The sequence below is a fragment of the Equus przewalskii genome, chromosome 3 (genome assembly GCF_037783145.1).
Source record: "Equus przewalskii isolate Varuska chromosome 3, EquPr2, whole genome shotgun sequence".
Taxonomy (NCBI): Eukaryota; Metazoa; Chordata; class Mammalia; order Perissodactyla; family Equidae; genus Equus; species Equus przewalskii.
In genome coordinates this window covers 87,588,667-87,609,096 of record NC_091833.1, presented here as the reverse complement: position 1 = coordinate 87,609,096, position 20,430 = coordinate 87,588,667, and the positions used below count along the sequence as shown (strand labels likewise).

At 36.0% G+C, this 20,430-nt stretch overlaps 1 protein-coding gene across 3 annotated transcripts in view; it reads left to right on the top strand.

The window, feature by feature from the left end:
• Positions 1–20,430, top strand: part of UBE2K (ubiquitin conjugating enzyme E2 K) — a 68,867-nt gene that overhangs the window by 27,554 nt on the left and 20,883 nt on the right. For 2 of the 3 annotated variants that reach the window (XM_008532871.2, XM_070615120.1), the window contains exons 2-3: positions 13,320–13,413; positions 17,669–17,727. In XM_008532871.2, the coding sequence (XP_008531093.1) occupies positions 13,320–13,413; positions 17,669–17,727 (153 nt within the window). The remainder of the gene's footprint in view (positions 1–13,319; positions 13,414–17,668; positions 17,728–20,430) is intronic. The other variant, XM_070615121.1, reaches the window with a different exon arrangement.

Genomic DNA, 20,430 nt, shown 5'->3' with positions numbered 1-20,430 from the left:
TTGCTGTAGTTGTTGATTATTTCTAATAGTTTTCTGGTGGATTCTTTAGGATTTTCTATGTATAGAATCATGTCATCTACAAACAGTGAGAGTTTTACTTCTTCCTTTCCAATTTGGATACCTTTTATTTCTTTTTCTTGCCTAATTGCTCCTGCCAAAACCTCCAGTCCCATGATGAATAGAAGTGGCCAGAGTGGGCACCCTTGTTTTGTTCCTGTTCTCAGAAGGAAGGCTTTCAGTTTTTCCCCATTGAGTGTGATGTTGGCTGTGGGTTTGTCATATATGGCCTTTGTTGTGTTGAGGTGCTTTCCTTCCATACCTGTTTTATTGAGAGTTTTTATCATAAATGGGTGCTGGATCTTGTTAAATGCTTTCTCTGTCTCATGAGATGATTATGTGATTTTTATTCCTCATTTTTTAAATGTGGTTTATCACACTGATTGATTTACTAATGTTGAACCATCCCTGCATCCCTGGTATAAATCCCATTTGATCATAGTGTATGACCTTTTTAATGTATTGCTGTAGTCAGTTTGCCAGTATTTTGTTGAGGATTTTTGCATCTATGTTCATCAGTGACATTGGGCTGTAATTTTCCTTCTTTGTTGTCCTTGTCTGATTTTGGTATCAGGGTGATGTTGGCCTCATAGAGTAAGTTAGGAAGTGTTCTGTCTTCTTCAGTTTTTTGGGATAGTTTGAGAAGGATAGGTATTAAATCTTCTTTGAATGTTTGGTAGAATTCTCCAGAGGAGCCATCTGGTCCTGGACTTTTGTTTTTTGGGGTATTTTTGATCACTGTGATGACTGCCTCTGTGTTCGACAGGACTGGCTGATATGTTGTGTGCCAGGCGAGAAGGGTGCCCATGTGGGGGCTGATCAGCCCCTTTGACCCGTGGGCTGCTGTGCTCCTTGGATGGGCTGCCTTCTGAGCAGGAGGGTCACCTTCTCACCTGTGCTGTGCTAGGGGGAAGGGGCACCCACATGGGGGCTGAGCTGCCTCTCAGTGGATCCCATAGGCTGCTGTGTTCTGTCAGCAGCAGTGCCTTCTTAGCAGGTATGGTGCCTTCTCACATGTGCTGTGCTTGAGGCAAGGGGCTGCCACTTGGGCGCTGAGCTGCCACTTGGTGGATCCAGTGGGTTGCTGTGCTCCATGGGCTGGGGTGCCTTCTTTTTTTGTTTGTTGTTTTCTTTTTTGTTTTTTTGAGGAAGATTAGCCCTGAGTTAACATCTGCTGCCAATCCTCCTCTTTTTGCTGAAGAAAACTGGCCCTGAGCTAACATTCGTGCCCATCTTCCTCCACTTTATATGTGGGACGGCTACCATAGCATGGCTTGCTAAGTGCTGCCATGTCCGCCCCCGGGATCGGAACGAGCGAACCCTGGGCCTCCGAAGCGGAACTTAACCGTGCACACTTAACCTAGGGGTGCCTTCTTGCCTTTGCTGTGCTCAGCGAGCAGGAGCTAACATGGAGGCTGAACCACTGCTACTTGGTGTAGAGTGTTCCCACCACTTGCAGGCCGGGCTGCAGCTGCAACTCTGAAAGTGTTCACCCAGGCCGATGTCACTGCCTCCTCTTATAGTCATGCTGGCTGCTGTGTGAGGATATGCAACATTACTCGCTGCCACTGGGGAGGGAGGGGGTGCACTCACCTATTTCCACTGCCTCCTGGGGATCCAGTCCTACTACCTTCAGATGTATAGCTGCGTGGATCTCTTGAGACGTCCCATTGTGCTGTGCATGGAATCCTCTGCTGGTTAATGAATGTCCATTTAGTTGTTCTGAAAGGGGAGAGTCTAAGGGAACAACTCACTCTCCGTCATGATGCTGACGTCACTCGCTCCCTTATCTTTTTTGACTGAGCATTTTATGATTCCGTTTTTTTCTCTCAGCATATCAATTGTGTGTGTGTGTTTTTTTTTAACTTATTAGTTGCCGTAGAATTTGCTGTACACACTTACAAGTGCTCTTTCAAATTACACTATACTATTTCATGGGTAGTGCAAGTACTTTGTAGCAGAATTCACATTTACTCCCTCTCTTCCCTTATTACATTTCTGATGCTTATTTCACTTATGCATAAGGTATAGTCATCAAATACTTTGTTGTTATTTTGAACATACGGGTATCTGTTATATCAATTAAGGATAAGGAAAATTAAAGATTTTATTTTAGCTTCATTTATTCTTTTTCTAATGCTCTTCCTTTCCTTATGTAAATTCCAAGTTTCTGATCTATATCATTTTCCTTCTTGGGAAGAATTTTTTAAATGTTTCTTGGAAAGCAGATCTACCGGCCACACATCCTCGATTTTTGTTTGTCTGAGAAGTCTTTATTTGTTCCTCATTTCTGAAGGATAATTTTGGTGGATAGAGTTCTAGGTTGTTGGGGCTTTTTCTTTCAACACTTTAAATATTTCACTCCTTTCTCCTCTTGCTTCTCTGGTTTCTGAAGTGAAATTTGATGTTATTCTTATCTTTGCTCCTCTATAGCTAAAGTGTTTTTTTCTTTGGCTTCTTTCAAGGTTTTTTCTGTTTTTTATTTTCTTCAGTTTGAATTATGATATGTGTAGGTGTAGTTTTTTTGGGATTTATCCTGGTTTCTACTCTCTGAGCTTCCTGGATCTGTGGTTTGGTGTCTTTCATTAGTTTATGGAAATTCTTAGTCATTATTACTTGAAATATTTATTCTTTTCCTTTCTTCTTCTGGTATTCCTATTACTTGATGTTACACCTTTTGGATATTTGTTCTTTTTTAATTGTTTTTCCTTTGCATTTCAGTTTTGCAAATTTCTGTTGACTTTTTTTCTAGTTCATTGATTCTTTGTCTGTGTTCAACTACTAACGAGCCTGTGAAAGGCATTTTTCATTTCTGTTACAGTGTTTTTTATTTTCTAGCATTTCCTTTTGATTCTTAGAGTTTTTGTTTCTGCTTACATTACCCATCTCTTCTGGATGTTGTCAACTTTTTCCATTAGAGCACTTAGCATATTAATCATAGTTTTAAATTTTCAGTCTAATTTCAGCATTTCTGCCATTTCTGATTCTGGTTCTGTGTTTTTTTGTCTTTTGTATGCCTTGTCATTTTTTTCTTGAAAGCTATGCATGATGCCCTGGATAAAAGGAACTGAAGTAAGTAGGCCTTTAGTGTGAGACTTTACATCTGTCTGTCTAGGGATTAGGCTATATTTACTGTTTGCTGTAGCTGTAGGTGTAGAAATCTCTGATGTCCTTGTTTTTTGTTTCCCCTGTTGTTTTAGGAACTTAGAGACATCTTAAATAAGATCTGAGACATGAAGTTTTTTGAATTGTAATCTCTTACTATACAGGAGCCTTACTGATGTGTAGGTAAGGTTTAGGGGGAAGGGAAGTGTTCTGTAATCCTCTAATTGGGTCTCAGTCTTTTGGTGAGCCTTTGCCTCTAAGCTTTGGACTTTAAAAGTGCTGCTCAGTCTCCTTAGTCTTTAGATGAGATTGAAGGCTAGAGGGGGCTGGAGTTGGGTATTTCCCTTCCCTTGGGTCAGTTAGATCTGTTAAAATCTTAGTCATTTATGCTCTGGTGAAATAGTTTCTCTTGAGGGCAGGCTTTATTAAGAACAGACAACTCTGGGCTTATTTCAAAATAGCTACTTCCCTCCTCCTGCTGCCAGAAGCATGAGGGCATTTTTCTCTGATCTTTAATGTGAAAACCTGGTAAGGATCCTGGAGGTAAAAGCTCACAAAAGTGGGAGGGCCCCCTGGAAGTTTTTCACTCTGAAAATTCATCCCCACTGAGCCTCTAGCATTTCATCAGTTCCAGTTTAGGTTTTCCTACACAAGTAATGGTTCATGCAGAGGTGCTTTTGAGCTTTTGGTCCGGTAAGGTTTGATTCTCTTTTTCTGCCCTGTCTCTCCAGTTTGGGGGGCAGCAGTTTGCCTTGTGGCATCAGTTCTCTGGTGAATCTAAAAGTTGTTGAGTTTTCGTTTGTTCAGCTTTTTTCTTTGTGCATGGGAGCGACGACTTCCAAGTTTTTACATGCTGTATCAGAAACATGAAGTCTAGTCATTTATTTTTGTTTGTGGTATTCTATTAAATTGCACCATAATTCTTGTAGATCTCCCTCAATTGTTCAGTAGTTTATTGTCTTTCATTTATGTAATGCTTCAGTGATTTCTGTTATGATTATAGTTCTTTTCTATCTGTAATGAAAGATTTCCTTAGGTAGTTTCTGGGAGTGGGAATACTCGATTAAAGAGTATGGCGAATTTTATGGTGTTAATACTTTTTGCTGTATTACTTTTAAAAAAGGGTTGGTTAGCTTTATTGGTGTCACTTCGACAATACTAGTTATTGAGTATTAACAATTTTGCCAGTTTAGAAAATGTAATAAAAGTTACTTTGCACGTGGATGTCCAGTTTTCTAGCACCAGTTGTTGAAAATACTATCCTTTTTCTCCATCAGCTTACTCCTTTGTCAGAGGTCAGTTGACTGTATAATTTTGGCCTGTTTCTGGGCTTCCTTTTCTGTTCCATTGGTCTCTGTGTCTGTTCTTTCAGCAATACCATGCTGTCTTGATTTCAGTTGCTTTAGAGTAGCCCCATCAGAAGTAGGGCTTACTTCAGCGAACAAATGGAAAAGGGAAGGTGATTGCTCTCATACAAGATGAGGTGAAGTAGTGTACAAATGTGGTTTTGGGTGTCATTCTTGCTGTACATAAACTGATGTAATCGTGAATGTTAGAAAATCTTAATTCAGGCACATTACTAATCTGGGCATGTACTTCTTTTACAATTTAGAGTTTACTTAAGCCAATTTTCCAAAGTATTGTTCTTAGAGAGTACCAGGTACTGAATTAAATTTAGAGCCTGTTTTTAAATTGGTAATCTCTCTCCCAGTAAGTGAGCCTTAAAAGACTCACTCACTCAGGATGATTATGACAGGGGTCACAATTAAGACTTGATTCCTGAAGACTTAAATAGCCCACACTAGTAGGGTGGAAAAAAGTTCAGAGTTTATCAAGGGTAGAAAAGCAAGAAACCTACACAGCTACATTCACCTGCATCTATTTTTTTCTCTTTCTTTCCTGATATAGTTTGTGTTCCATTCTCTTACCTAATGCCAATCATTTATTCTTTTCATTCTGGATCTCACCCATTCTACCCCCATTCCATCTTGTTCATTACATTATCTGCAGTCCTTTATTTTTGACCTCTCACTTACCATAGCTATCCCACTAGCATTTAAACATACTGTTTAATGGCTATGTTATAAAAAGAACCAGTCTTTTAGTCTCATTCTTCCTTCAGCTACTGCCCTATTTTCTCGCTTCCCTTTCATAGCCAAAATTTGGAAGAGTTATCTCTCATCGTGGTCTCCAGCCCCTCACCCTTCGTGGACTACTCAATTACAGTGGGTGCTTTTACCTTTTCACTTTGCAAAGACCTCCCTGTTGCTCAGTCACTTTAAATCATCAGCCACTTTAAAGTGTTTTACAGCAAAAGTTATATATGTATGTGTTTAAAATAATTTTCAAACACTGCCATGATCTCCCATCTACTTCGGATCCCTAATTCTTAGTTTTCCTACCCTAAGGGAACCACTGTTGCCAGTTTCTTACATATATATATTTTGGAAGTATTCTCTGTGTGTGTGTATACACACACTCACATATTCAGGGCTTTCACTGTGAGGAAAATAATTGTTTTGCTTATTTTTTCTTTATACAATCTTAAGAGTGATGTATGTAAAGTCTAAAAGTCTCTTTGAGTGAGTAAAATAAAAAGTTTAAATGATAAAATATTGTGTCCCAGTGTAAGTGGTGGTGTTTTTTTCTTATTGGCATACATTGGGGCAGCCTGTAATTGATAGTGTCTTAGAGTCATTGAAATGGAATGTATATGTCTTGGCTCGTAAGTCACTTTTGAAACTTGGCTTCACTAGTTATTAGCTGTGTGACCTATTTGTATCTCAATTACCTTATTGTTAAATGCGTTAAGATTGTTATGAGGGCTAAGTGAATTACTACGTATAAGTCAGAATGCTGTTTATGAGGTGTTCTGTAAGTTTTAGCTATTATTATTAATCTCTCAGCAACATTAGCTACTGTCTCCTTAAAACATTTTCCTTCCTTTGGTGCCCGTGATAACAGACTGTCCTGACTTTTCCCTTCTTGTTCATCATATCTTCAGCCCAGATCACTCCTGAACTCTAGACCTGAGTTTTCAATTGTCTGCTTGGCACTTTGGATTTTCATTAGATACCTCTTCTCAACGTGTCTAAAACTGAATTTTTTTTCCCTCCCCCCCCAAACTCTGATCCCTCAGTTTTCTTATTATCTTATCTTCGTTTATTGTACTATCATCCACGCAGTGGAAAATCGAAACTATGAGAGTGATCCGGGGCCAGCCCTGTGGCCGGGTGGTTAAGTTCACGCACTCCCCTTCTGTGGCCCAGGGTTCTCTGGTTCGGATCCTGGGCGCGGACCTTTGCAGACATCAAGCCATGCTATGGAGGCATCTGACGTGGAAGAACTAGAATGACCTACAACTAGGATATACAACTATGTACTGGGACTTTGGGGAGGGGAAAAAAAAAGAGTGCTCATGTTCCCTCAAGATCCTACAACTTTTAGTATGTAATAATTAAGTCCTACAAATTTTACCTCCTCTCTCCCTTAATTCATCTACTTGTCTTCATCTCAGTGGACTTTCTAATCATTCTCGCTGAATTTCTAACTTTTCTCTCTATATCTCCTTTAATTTCCCTCCATGCATTTTTCTCCCTCGCTAGAGCCAGGTTGTTCTTTAAAAGACCCAAATCTGATTATCATGTCACAACTTTAAATGTTTCTCATTGTTCTTCATGACTCTGCATAATTTGGCTCCTGCCTACTTTTCCTGCCTCATTTCTCTTCTTTTAGTCTGTGTATTCTAGTCACATTGGTGGCTTTTCAATTCCTAAACATGCCAAGCCCTCCTTTGCTTCTATTTTGCACAGGGTTGACTTTCTGCCTGAAATGCTGTCTTTGGCTTTGCCTCGTTAAGTCTTTTAAAGATAGTTTCCTTGGAGAAGCCTCTTCTTACCCTCCAGATTCTCTCTCTGTTAAATATTACTCTTATGATATCCTGTACTTCATTTAAAAATTATGTAATTTGTTGTTTAATACCTTAGAATGAACATTTCTGGTTGGTCATTTTACAACCAGTATCTATTTGCTTTGCAGATAGTGAGTACTCAGTAAATATTCATGGAGTTAATATGTTCAGAACTTTAATTATTCTGAGTTGTTGATTGTGTCAAGTATGATGACAAAAGCAAAATTTTAATGGCACACTTTGCTGTAATTGGAAAGGCTTTTATTTCCTGATTCTCTAGAGCTGCACGGTCCAATACTGTAGCCACTAGTAACATAGGACATTTTTTCTTCAAGTTTTTAAAAATTATTTTTGATTTTTAAAAGTGTACTATTCAGTTAAGTCTGTTTACAAGGTTGTGCAACTATCACCACTAATTCCAGAACATTTCATCACCATAAAACGAATCTGTACCCATTAGCAGATCCTTTCCATTTCCCCCTCGCTCCTCCTCCCTTAACAACCAATAATTTCCTTTCTATATCTGCAAATTTGCCTATCATATGTGGCTTTTGAACACTTGAAATGTGCTATAATTATAAATTACACACTGGACTTTGAAGACTTTATATTAAAAAAAATGTAAAATATCTCAGAAATTTTAATTTTGATTACATGTTAAAATGATAATGTTTTATATATTGGAGATGATTAAAATTAATTTGTTTCCTTTTACACTTTTTTTTTTAATGAAGATTAGCCCTGAGCTAACTACTGCCAATCCTCCTTTTTTTGCTGAGGAAGACTGGCACTGAACTAACATCCATGCCCATCTTCCTCTCCTTTATACATGGGACGCCTACCACAGCATGGCTTTTGCCAAGCGGTGCCATGTCCACACCCGGGATCCAAACCAGCGAACCCTGGGCTTCCGAGAAGCAGAATGTTCGAACTTAACCACTGTGCCACCAGGCCGGCCCCTCCTTTTACTCTTTTTAATGTGATTACTAGAAAATTTTAAAGTACGTTTGTAGCTTATGTTTTATTTCTTTGGACGGCACTGGTCTAGAACTTGTTTTAGTGAGGACCATAAGTGTGTTCTCATGGTCTCAGTTTCCCATTATCCTTCTAGTCTCTTAGTTGCTATCTCAACCCTGCTTTGGGAATGTGACACACGCCAAACTCCAGAATTTTTTTTTTTTAATTGCTTAGAATGTGAAATCTTGGGCTGGCCCCATGGCCGAGTGGTTAAGTTTGTGCACTCCACTTCGGCGGCCCAGGGTTTTGCTGGTTCGGATCCTGGGTGCGGACATGGCACTGCTCATCAAGCCATGCTGAGGCAGCATCTCACACGCCACAACTAGAAGGACCCACAGCTAAAAAGAAAATATACAACTATGTACCAGGGGGTTTTGGGGAGGAAAAGGAACCATAAAATCTTTTTTTTAAAAAAAAGGTGGAAATCTTTCTTATTTCCTGGGCCTTAGTAGGGGAAAGATAAGTCATTTATATTAAATTATGAGAAAGTAATGGCGACTGTTAAATCTTTTAAGCCTCATTTCCAGCAAATTAGGAAGAACTGAATTTCACATTTATTTGCATAATAATAATGAGCAGTGCTGCTAAATTTTGATAGTTGTGATTTGACTAGGAAACAAATTAATAGTTTCTGTATAGCATATGAGAATTATCTATACCTATAGGTCTCAGAATTATATTTGTCTTGTCTGAAATTTGGATTTAAATTTTATTTTAGAACAAATTTTCCAGAATAAATAGAAGTGAGACTAATGTGATAAATTATCCTTTAAAAAATACAATATTTGCTTTAGGTGGAAGTTTTCTGTTTTAGCATCGTTATCAGAAGTCAACATATTACAGTGTTAAATGGGTACTATATACACTCAGCATTCACTGTGTGGCAGGCATTGTTCTACATACTGTATTAATTCATTTAATTCCCCCATGAACTATTTGTGGTAGGTACTATTATAATCCCCAACTGACAGAGGATGAAACTGAGGTATGGAGTGGTTAATTAACTTGCACAAGGTCACATAGGAAGTTTTAAATAAGTTAAATAACAATATAATTTATACTTATTGCTTATATCATAAATCTTTCAATTTTTAGTTTTTCTCACTAGAATGTAAGCTCAAAGTGGGCAGGGGCTTAGTTTTGTTTACTAACAGTAGAGATTGCTTTCTGGCATATAGTAGACCTTGGGAATTATTTGAAAGAATTCTGTGGTGATAGTATCAATTCACCAAGAGAGTTGGCCTTGGACATCTATTAGAATTGCTATAAATTTTGCACTGTTGCTTGTTAGTAATAATCTTTGTTTATTTACCACATCCAAATTAGCTTTAACATTTTGTGCTATTTTGCATACTTTATATATATCTTAATAAAATAGTTGAGTTAAGAAATGTTTACTAGGAGCTGTAGCTTCTATTCATCTCTTTACATTTTATGTATTAGATATGTATTGGAAGAGGCCAGCTGGGTAGCGCAGTGATTAAGTTTATTTGCTCTGCTTCAGCAGCCCAGGGTTTGCTGGTTCACATTCCAGACGTGGACCTATGCACCACTTATCAAGCCATGCCGTGGCAGGCGTCCCACATATAAAATAGAGGAAGATGAGCACAAGTGTTAGCTCGGGGCCAGTCTTCCTCAGCAAAAAGAGGAGGATTGGTAGCATATGTTCGCTCAGGGCTAATCTTCCTCAAAACAAAAAAAAAAGGAAAGGAAAGAAACACATTGGAGCCACAAGAGAGCATCAGAAAAACCAAGACTACCGGAAGTCCCACTGTGTGTTTAGCTGAATTGGAAGAAGAAACTATAGGAAAGCAACTTTGCAGTGTCCCCACAAAAAATGTAGTGCAGTGATAACACAATTCTTCCAGGTTTCATCCAAAAGCCTTAGCCTCCCTTGTTGTTGTAGTCATTAAAATGAATAACACATTGTTTTGTTATTTATTTTTAGAAATTACATTTCCATTCTTAGACTGGAAATAGAACTGTTAAATAAATTTTATAAAATAGGGCTTTGAGGGCCAGCCCTGGTGGCCTAGTGGTTCAGTGCGTTCCACTTTGGTGGCTTAGGCACAGACCTACACTGCTCTGTTAGCAGCCATGTTGTGCTGGCAACCCACATACTAAAAAACATAGAGGAAGATTGGCATGGATGTTAGCTCAGGGCAAATATTCCTCAGCAAAAAAGAAAAAAATAGGGCTTTGACATCAAAAGTTTTTGTAATTAATATTTTTAGGGGAGGAGTACCTATTGCTACTTCTCTCCTAGAGATTCTCATTTAATTGTGAGGTATATATTCTCGTTTTATAATAATAAAATGAAGAGTTAGATGTTAAGTGACTTACTTGAATTAGCACCACAAGTAAGTAGCAAAACTAGGATTGAACTCACATTTGTCTGACTCCAAAGGCCATTCCTTTTCTAATACTGTCTGTCATCTTTTGCCATTTTCTGTGTCTTCCTTACAATTCTTGAGTCTTAAGTGGGATTTTAAGTTAGTTTGTGGGGACACTGGGATTGGAGTTTTGGATTGTGGAATAACTGGATGTTTGAATTAAACTGTGGAGGTAATAAAGGATAATTGTTGTGTGATGGAAAATTTAAGCTATGAAAAATCTTTAACTTTGGTTTTTTTAAAAAAGAAGAATCTGGGGCTGGCCCCGTGGCCGAGTGGTTAAGTTCACGGGCTCCGTTTCCAGAGCCCAGGGTTTCACCAGTGCCGATCCTGGGTGCGGACATGGCACCACTTATCAAGCCATCCTGAGGCAGCATCCCACATAGCACAACCAGAAGGATCTACAACTAGAATATACAACTGTGTACTGGGGGGCTTTGGGGAGAAGAAGGAGGGAAAAAAAAAGATTGGCAACAGATGTTAGTTCAGGTGCCAGTCTTTAAAAAAATTCTAAAAATCTTTGGCTGTATGCAGATAAAGACCACTCTAGACCATATAGAATGCTTCTTTATAAAGGGATTCATCAGGTGATTGTATTTTCTTGAGCTGATTTAGTAAATTTTTCATATACTAATAGTGCTCTTTTTCTAGAGTGAAAAAAATAAGACCCATTTTTCTCTGAATTATAATTTGGAGTTAATAAGGACAGAAGTATGAAAATTAATAATAGATTATTTAGAATTTTACTAACCAGACAGTTGAGGGCAATCTAGAAAGCAGCTTTTCTAATTTGTTACCTCCTTCTGCCCTCCCCAAAACTGTAGTCTACTCACTTCCCTTAGTATCCTTACATTTTAGGGTTATTTACGTCTTTTTGGGAAGCAGATATTGTGGGAACCTATAGAGAACTTTGAAAGCATTGATGTTTGCAAGATGCAGTTACTTGTTTTACTTAGAAATCTTAGGGGGAGAAATGGAAGTCTGTAGTTAAACTTGTGGCTTCTTAAATTGGTCAGTCAAAGTCTGATGCCTCTGATTTTCATTTTAATTATTCATTCTTCTGCATACAGGACAAAGTATTTTACCATTGCTAAAATTGTACATTTCATCCTCTACCACAAGTACTGAGGAGGATGATGATTTTTTAAGGCGCAGAAAGAAGTTTCCCATGATGCATATTTATAATTAATTTTATTTTGGAGGTAAAATTATCTTCAGAAAAATATGAACTACTTTAATACCAAATGTAGAAAGGTTGTGAAATAAACCAGTTTTTAAAAAATACATAAAGTGGGGCCGGCCCCGTGGCCAAGTGGTTAAGTTCACGCGCTCCGGTGCGGTGGCCCAGGGTTCGGATCCTGGGCGCGGACATGGCACCACTCATCAGGCCACGTTGAGGCGGCGTCCCATATGCCACAACTAGAAGGACCTGCAACTAGGATATACAACTATGTACCGGGGGGGATTTGAGAAGATAAAGCAGAAAAAAAAAAAAAAGATTGGCCACAGTTGTTAGCTCAGGTGCCAATCTTTAAAAAAAAAAAAAAAAGTAATTTTTAAGTTCTCTGTTCTTACTAAAAGATGTTAAGAGTAATTCGGAGTCATATGACATCCTTGAAATTTGTTTTTTATTTATTTTTTCTGTACTTAACATTCTGTAGTAAAACTGTTTAGTACAGAAAAAGAATAAAAATGGTATCTTCTGTTAGGGGTGGGTGGAGGAAGCTGAGGACCTTAAAACAGTAATTCTTACACTGTTCCATCCAGTAAAAGTTTAAGAAGTTTGGTTCTAAAGCAAAAATTTAGGCTTTCTCTCATAAGAGTATACATATGTTTTGTTACTTAGGTAAAAATATGAATTCCCAACTCAAAATTGAAAACATAACTTGTGTATTAAGGATTTTTGTTTTTAAAAATTGAGAAAAGGAGAGGACTTACTGTATTAGGAGTATAGCCCAGTAAGCTACTAGTGTAGGTTAGAAAACATAAGTGGGGAGCCCATTTTCAGACAGGTACTTGTGAACGTTAATGTGAATCCCACTGGAGGGTTTTCTAAATCATTTAAGATCTCTGTTGACTCTGAGAATGGATTGAGAGATTGAAGTGATACTGTAGATATGAAAGTACTTTGAGAAGTGTAAAGTGCAAAATAAATAGATGTAGATAAATTTAAAGTAAAAATCTGTTTTGAAAAGTAGGTAGTTATTATTGAAGTAAACTAAGCAGAAAAACTAATTGAAGAAGGCATTAAAAGATTCCAGTGAGGCATTTAGGCTTCAGGAATTTTCATGGAAAGGGAAATTAGATGCTTAGAACTTTCACCATCCTGGTGGATGGTGTAGTATTTCACTTAACCTAAAGTTTATCTAGAATTGTCATGCTTTAGTTCAAGTGACAGCTTATAGCCTAAATGGCTTTTAATGACCTTGAATTTTCTGTTTATATGGATAGAACCCATATAGCCTCGGGGTATGGTATCTACAGATGAATAGATTTATCACTTTGGACCTAACATACATGAAGTTAGCAAATATAAAATAGGTGCCTGCTATTTTTCTCTAAACATTCCTCTAAAGTCAACAAGCTGTTGTATTATTGTTCAAAGTGGTGTTATCTCATTAAAAACATTGAAGTGAAAATTTCTTAGTTTTATTGTTTTTAAATATTCTTAAAACTGGCTAATTAAGTCCTAGAAAAGCAACGGACTGTTATTTTTACTAGAGCAGATAATCAAGCTTATGAAAGAGGGGGTTTCAAGATTTTTTTATAGGTGATTCTTTAAAATAGGCTTTTTTCTTGCTGATATAACTAACATTTATTTTCTGTTTATTTTTAAGACGAGCAAAAATCAAATTAAAGTAGATCTTGTAGATGAGAATTTTACAGAATTAAGAGGAGAAATAGCAGGACCTCCAGACACACCATATGAAGGCAAGTACTTTTTTCTGTATCAAAATATTGTGCGTATTAGAACTTGTCTGAAATATTAAATCAGAATAATCTTAAGCATCTGTAAACTACGTGGAAGGTAACTTCATCTGGCTTAGGATATATAGCAGTTTTTAAAAAATAAATTTAGATACTTATCAAGACTGATTTTTCTTACTGAATTTTAGCTAATTTTTTTCTTTCTCTAAAATAGGTTTAGTAGAGCCAAGTTAGAGGTTATATAGGTTAGAATTTAACAGTATAACACATCTAGCTTGTTAAGCTTCTAGCTTATATGGACGATAGACTCTTAGTTACCCTTCATATGATATCTATAATAAACCTTGCCTGAAATTTCTGACTGATAAAATGTTAATTATTTTGAAAAGCTCCTCTCCCGTTTGTCATTTAGCATTTCATTCACTCATATGTCTTCATACAGGCTGTATTCCAAATATTTAATTTTCTTTATTCAGGAAAGCTTTGAGTGATCATTTCAAGAAATATAGAAAAGAAAAGAGGCAGCCTTGCTGAACTTTGTGTTCATAAACTAAGTCTGTAGCTACTTTAGATCACGCAGTTGGGTGGTAAGATACAGAAAGAAGCTTTATAGCTTTTTATTTCCTCATTACACAAATCTTCAGTAATGAATATTATCGTAAATGTGGGTTATGTAGCATAACCGAGGTTCTTGCGTATAATAAGCATTCAAGTATTTGTTTAATAGAAGTCATATAACAGAATATGTAGTAGTAGCATTTATTGAGTTTTTGCTTATTAGAGCTTTACATGTATTTTCTCATTAAAGTCCTTACAACAAATCTTATGAGGTAAGTACAGTTATCACTGTTTCATAGATGAAGAAATTTAAGTTCAGAAATTAAATAACTTGTCTAAGGTCAAACATCTAAGTGGAACAGCTGGGATTTGAGACCTAACAGCCTTTGACTTCAAAGCCTATGTTTCTAATCACTTTCTCCTTTTGAATAAATCAGGAGTAACTGAATATTGAAAGTGGTGGTTATGTCTACTTTGAATGTGGGGATTCTATAATTCTGTATTGAATAGTTACCCAAAAATTTTCAGAAAAATCCAATATTCTAGAATATTTTTCTGTTTTCATTCAAATTTTTAAAAACACTAGAATGTCTTTAGCATTTCCTACCAAATCTTAAATGATAAAATTTTATATTCTGTTTTGTAGTTCATATGAGCCACTTCTAGACATCATTTAATTTTTTATACTGTTTCCTGAGTGCTTCCCATTTGCCAGGCCTTGTCTGAATGCTTTCATGGGTGCTATTCATTTAGTCCTTTTGACAGTCATTAGATGGAGAAGAGAACTTTAGTTATCTTATAAAAAACCAAGTTCTTGTGTTAAAAGCAGATGTATGTAATGATATACTAGCTTTTTCTTGAAGGCAGACGTTATAAATATTCTTAAATAACTTTTTTCGGTTGTTTAGATGTATTTTTAAAAGACAGTAGGGCAGTAGCATCATCATTCTAGAGCTCTTCCAGCAAATTGATATTTGTAAACAAGGCATCTCCTGAACTAGGATAGGCAGAATATTCGTTACCTTCTTAGAAACCCTTAATAAAGATAGATGAATTCTTAAAAATTGGATAATATACACTTATTTATATGATGATTAAATTACAGATATTCCATATTTGTTGATTAGAAACAAGTTTGGTAATTTTAAGTGCTTATTTCTGCTGCTGCCACTAAATGAGACATTAATCTTTGGTAAGATTAGTTTTAATATGCTTTTGGGGTATATATTTGAGATAGATTAACTTAAATTGTATTCTTTCTTCATAAAACAATTGAAGAGAAGTTGTTTGTTTTGTTTAGGAAAAGCACCATTCAAGGGCATAAACCTAAGATAGTCTTTTTTTGAAATATGGACATGGGTAAAAATATTTTGGTAATATTTATGGGAGGGTTCTTTCTAGTTTTTGAGGATTTTTTTAAAATCTCAATAGCTAAGGTAGAAGTTTACATGTGAAATGTTAAACTGTTTATAACCATCACTAAGCAATGAGCTATTTTATGTAGTGTTTAAAGTAATCAGATTGAGAAGTAGAATATCCATGGAAAATTTACCATATTGCACATGTTACTTAACTCAATTTTCTTCTTTTGCCTTAATAGCTCAGTGGCAAAGGAATAATTTAGTTCTTGAGCCTTTCTTCCTAAGAGTTGTTTTGAATTTGTGGAATCATTCTTGTTAGGTTTTAAAATCTCATCCCTTCCCCAACTCCCCTTTGGATTAAGTTAAATCTAAAGATTATAAATTTTTGATATTAAAAGTTGTTCTTCAAGAAGTAAATGTTTTATAGTGAAAGCCATTTTAATATGAGTAAAATAGTTATAAAGCTCCCTTAGTTGTGTTGCTCTGATATATATCAAATAATGCTATGGTTAATAACGCTAGTGGTTATGTATTGAAAGTTGTCAGATAATAATGCAAGACAGAGCATATTAATAGCATATGGAGTAGAAATAGGATTTGCGGTACTCTAGGGTCCAACATTTGTATAATATCTCTGGGCTCTCACACTGCTCTTGAGAGATTGTTTTGGACATACAAAAAGGAAGAACTTTATATGAAAGGTTAGAGACAGTAATCTGGAATTTAATCAGAAAAAGTAAGATTCTTAGGAAGGAATAAGAAGAACCTACATATTACTCAGCCCAAATTTATGATACCTATATTTGAAGCTAGCATTTGTAACTGAACATAAACAGTTATCTCTGTATTCCCCCCAAATTTCCTCAGGTTCTCTTCTCTCATCCGTCTTATTTTTTTGTTTTAACGACTTCCCTTTATATTTCAGTGCTACCATATGCTCTGTGGTTCAGGCATCTAGTTCAATTTATGCATCATGCTCTATGAGATTCTATTAAAAATAATTAGGAAGAAAAGAAGAATTAGAGAACCAAAAAGGACTTGAAGAAAGTGGTACCAAGTGAATTGCTCATTTGTTTTTCTCCCAGATTCAAATTCATCTATTCCTAGCAATGGAGGAGTGGATTTGAGAGAATCCAGATATACTGAGAGTTGAATGTATTGAATTTTGAAGTTAATAATGCTCCTAGCACACAGCTTTTGTTTTATTTTACTTTTTATTATGGAAAATTTCAGGTATATACAGAAGGCGGCAAATGATATAATGAAACTTCTGTGTACTCTTCAGCCAGCTTTAATAACTATCAACCCATGGCAGGTCTTTTATCTAATTCACCCCTTACTTGTTTTGAAGCAAATCCCATAAATATTTCATATGTAAATGTTTCATTAGCACAATTTTATTTGTTGTATTTTGGAATAGTGAGTATTCTATGTTAGTAAGTCATAAAATCTTAGAATTTGAATATTTCTTAGAGTTAGAATTCAAATCCAGCCTCTCATCCAGTGCAAGACTTTCCCCTTCAGAATTTCCTGAGAGGTAGTTATCCTCCCCTTGAATACCCCAGTCATGGCAAGCTAGATAAACTTTTTAAAAATACATATTTAGCTGCTAGTTGTTCAAGATAACTTCAAACCAAAACAGAATGTTGCTTTCTATTTATATAATAATGGTTAGAACAACCCCTTTGTAAAATTTGCATTTTGTATACCCATTTTGAGGAAGCAAATAGTTTTTTTATCTTTATGCCTACCTCTGGTCTTATTGTTTAATTTTATTTTTAAATTTTAACAAGAAATGTTAGCATTTAATTTAGGGCACAAGTTAAAAGTTTGGGACATTTTTGCATTTGAGAGAACCAGTTAGTAGTAGATCTTTTTCAGTTTATGGCATAATCTGTATATCCTTTTGCTGTGTATGCCTTTATGCCTCCCTGCCTTCTTTCTTGTTTTCTTTCCATTTTTCTTTATTATTTAGCAAATCTTTATCAGTGTGGACTAGAGGAATCAAAAGGAGATGGAACCTACACTACTCAGTTGTCCCAATGAAATCTTTGGCATTGGATTGTCTATGGATTTAATGTATTCATCTATCTCTAGCCCTATTATTTACTGATAAACTAATACAGTTGTATAACATGAGTATTCTGTATGCTTTAAAAAAGCTTTAAATTAAAAACCTAGTACTTTTGATTATTTCCTTTTTGGATTTCAATTTTAAAATGAATTTGTTGTAATTGAATATGAAATAGTGCATGTTTTGTCAAGTTCTATCACTATATTTTGCTTCACATATTTGAGGTGAGCAGCATTCTTAACTTTCTGTTTTCCCTGTTTTTTAGGAGGAAGATATCAACTAGAGATAAAAATACCAGAAACATATCCATTTAATCCCCCTAAGGTATTGTAAGCCTAATCTTGTGCATGAACTTCTAAAATATATTTCTTGGTTCATTTAATTAATATATTTTAGTGCTTATTAAAATTATAGCTTTTTGAGTTGTTGACTGTAAATAAGTGTGGATAACATTTCGGGTAATGGCAGATGGTTTGCTTCTGGAATTAGAATGAAAAGCAGGGTTACTCAGAGGCAACTGGTAGTGGCTCTAGACAGGATTAGGATGTGCTTCTGACAATGGCTTAAATTCTAGGTCTAGAAAAACTTGCAGTATTCCCAAATTTAGAGAACTCTTATAAAAGTTCTTTCTTGCCTCAAAGAAATACATTTTTTAGGGAAGAATGTGTTCTGAATTCATTTAACAATTAGAGTACTGTGTGCCAATATAGCAATAAATAAGACTTATACTGTCTTTGATTTCATGGAGCTTACGTTCCAGCAGGAAAAAAAAAATGAACAAGTAATTACAATTGTGATGAATGTTGAAAGAGGAAACAGCATGCCCTAGGATCATGTATAGCAAGGGGAACTAAGCTAAACTTATTTTTGACTGAACAGCTTCCTTTATGTCTGTACTTTTGCTGTCATCATTGCTTTAGTTTAGGCATTCAACTTTATTACTTCCCTGTTTTGCCTATTATTTAATCACCCTTCCATCTTTGCCACTCCTCTTCATTCTTTGCATTGCTGTTCTGTAAATCTTCCTAAAATGCAGTTTTAATCATGTTTCTTTTCTTTCCTTGTTAATAATGTCTAAACTCCTTAGCTAGGCATTTAAAATCTCCTTTAACCTGATGCCAGTCTTCTTTTCCACCCTCACCTTCAACATGGGTCTTATTTTCCACTCTGTATTATTTGCTATTTGTAGATGATGCTTATTCTTTCACAGTTTTCTGTCATTTTCGCTTGGATCATTGTCCCTATCATTTAAAATTCTAGTTTTCTTTTGAGGTCTGGGTTAAGTAATACTTTCTCCATTAAGTTGTGCCCATCAAATTGTTTCTCCCTCTACTCTCAATAGCATTTTATATAATTTATATAGTACCAACACAAATACAATACCAATTAATGTATTCTATTATTTGGGTATGTTTCTTTCACTTTCTTTTATACTTATGAGGTGAAGGACTATGTCTTTGTATTTTCTATGGCTCCTAACAGTATAGTGTCCCTTCAGCTTATGATAGTAGTTACTGAGAAAATGTTCTGGAATTCATTCATTCAACCTATGAGTTGTTTGCATTTAAGAATAGACATGGTGGGGGCCGGCCTGGTGGTGCAGCGGTTGAGGGTTGAGTGCGCAAGTTCCGCTTCGGCCGCCCAGGGTTCACCGGTTTGGATCCTGGGTGCGGATATGACACCGCTTGGCAAGCCATGCTGTGGCAGGCGTCCCACATATAAAGTAGAGGAAGGTGAGCACGGATGTTAGGTCAGGGCTAACAAAGCAAAAAGAGGAGGATTGGCAGCAGATGTTAGCTTAGGGCTAATCTTCCCCACAAAAAAAAAAGAATAGACATGGTAATGGAAGTTCCAGGGTGATTTGAGTCACCTACCAGTTTGGGGTGCCTGTTATGCTGTTGTTTATGTGTATCTATTTTCTCATAAGCCTGGTAGATTTTTTAAAATTATGTTAAAATATATATAACATAAAATTTACCATTTTAACCATCTCTAAGTGTGCAGCTCAGTGGCATCAAGTACATTCACCTTGTTGTGCAACCATCACCACCAACCATCTCCAGAGCTTTTTCATCTTCCCTGTTAAATAATAACTCCCTGTTACCCCATGCCCCCAGCTCCTGATGACTACTGTTCTACTCTCTCTGTGAATTTGACTAATCTAGGTCCCTTATTTAAGTGGAATCATAACAATATTTGTCCTTTTGTATCTGGCTTATTTCACTTAGCATAATGTCTTCAGGGTTCATCCATATTATAGCATGTGTCAGAATTTCATTCCTTTTAAAAGCTAAGTTGTATTCCATTGTACATATCTTCCACATTTCGTTTATCCATTCAGTCATCGATGGACATTTTGGGTGTTTTCTACTTTTTAAGTCTGGTTGTTTTTTTTTTTTTTGGTATTATAAAAGTAGTTTGTGTTTTTTGTAGACAGTTGAGAAAGTTATATAGTGAAATATAAAAATAAGAAAACATTTTTTCAATACAACCACTTAGAGATGACCACTGTTAAGCTTTCATCTTACATCTGTGACTTAATTTTAATTGTTATCCTGGTTACCTTCTACTGGATTCAGTCGAGGTGGTCAGTGTTATCATTAGAATGAGTAGTCATTTGAGAGTACTTTAATTGTAGAATACCATGAATGTAAGAAAAGATTTTTAAATGTTTAGAGATAAGGATGACCTCATAGGCTAAAAAATTTTTTTAATGGAAATAAGAAAGAAAAGACCTTAAGAGAGACTACTTTCAACCACTACATTTTTATAATTAAATAATAATTGTAGCAGCCGTCACTTGCTTTGTGCTAAGAATTTAATATCCCTTTCCTGAAACAGTTTTTATAATAATTGAGGGAACTGAGGCTTTGAGTAAATAGAACCCAGATCCCATAAGGCCCACTGTGTTCTAACTTTCTTGATCCTGATGAGGAAGGAGTGAGGATCTCTGAAAAAGTGAATATGACTCTACCAAGAACAAGAACAATCAACCACAGTTCAAATCTTCTGCCATTTAACTGGCTT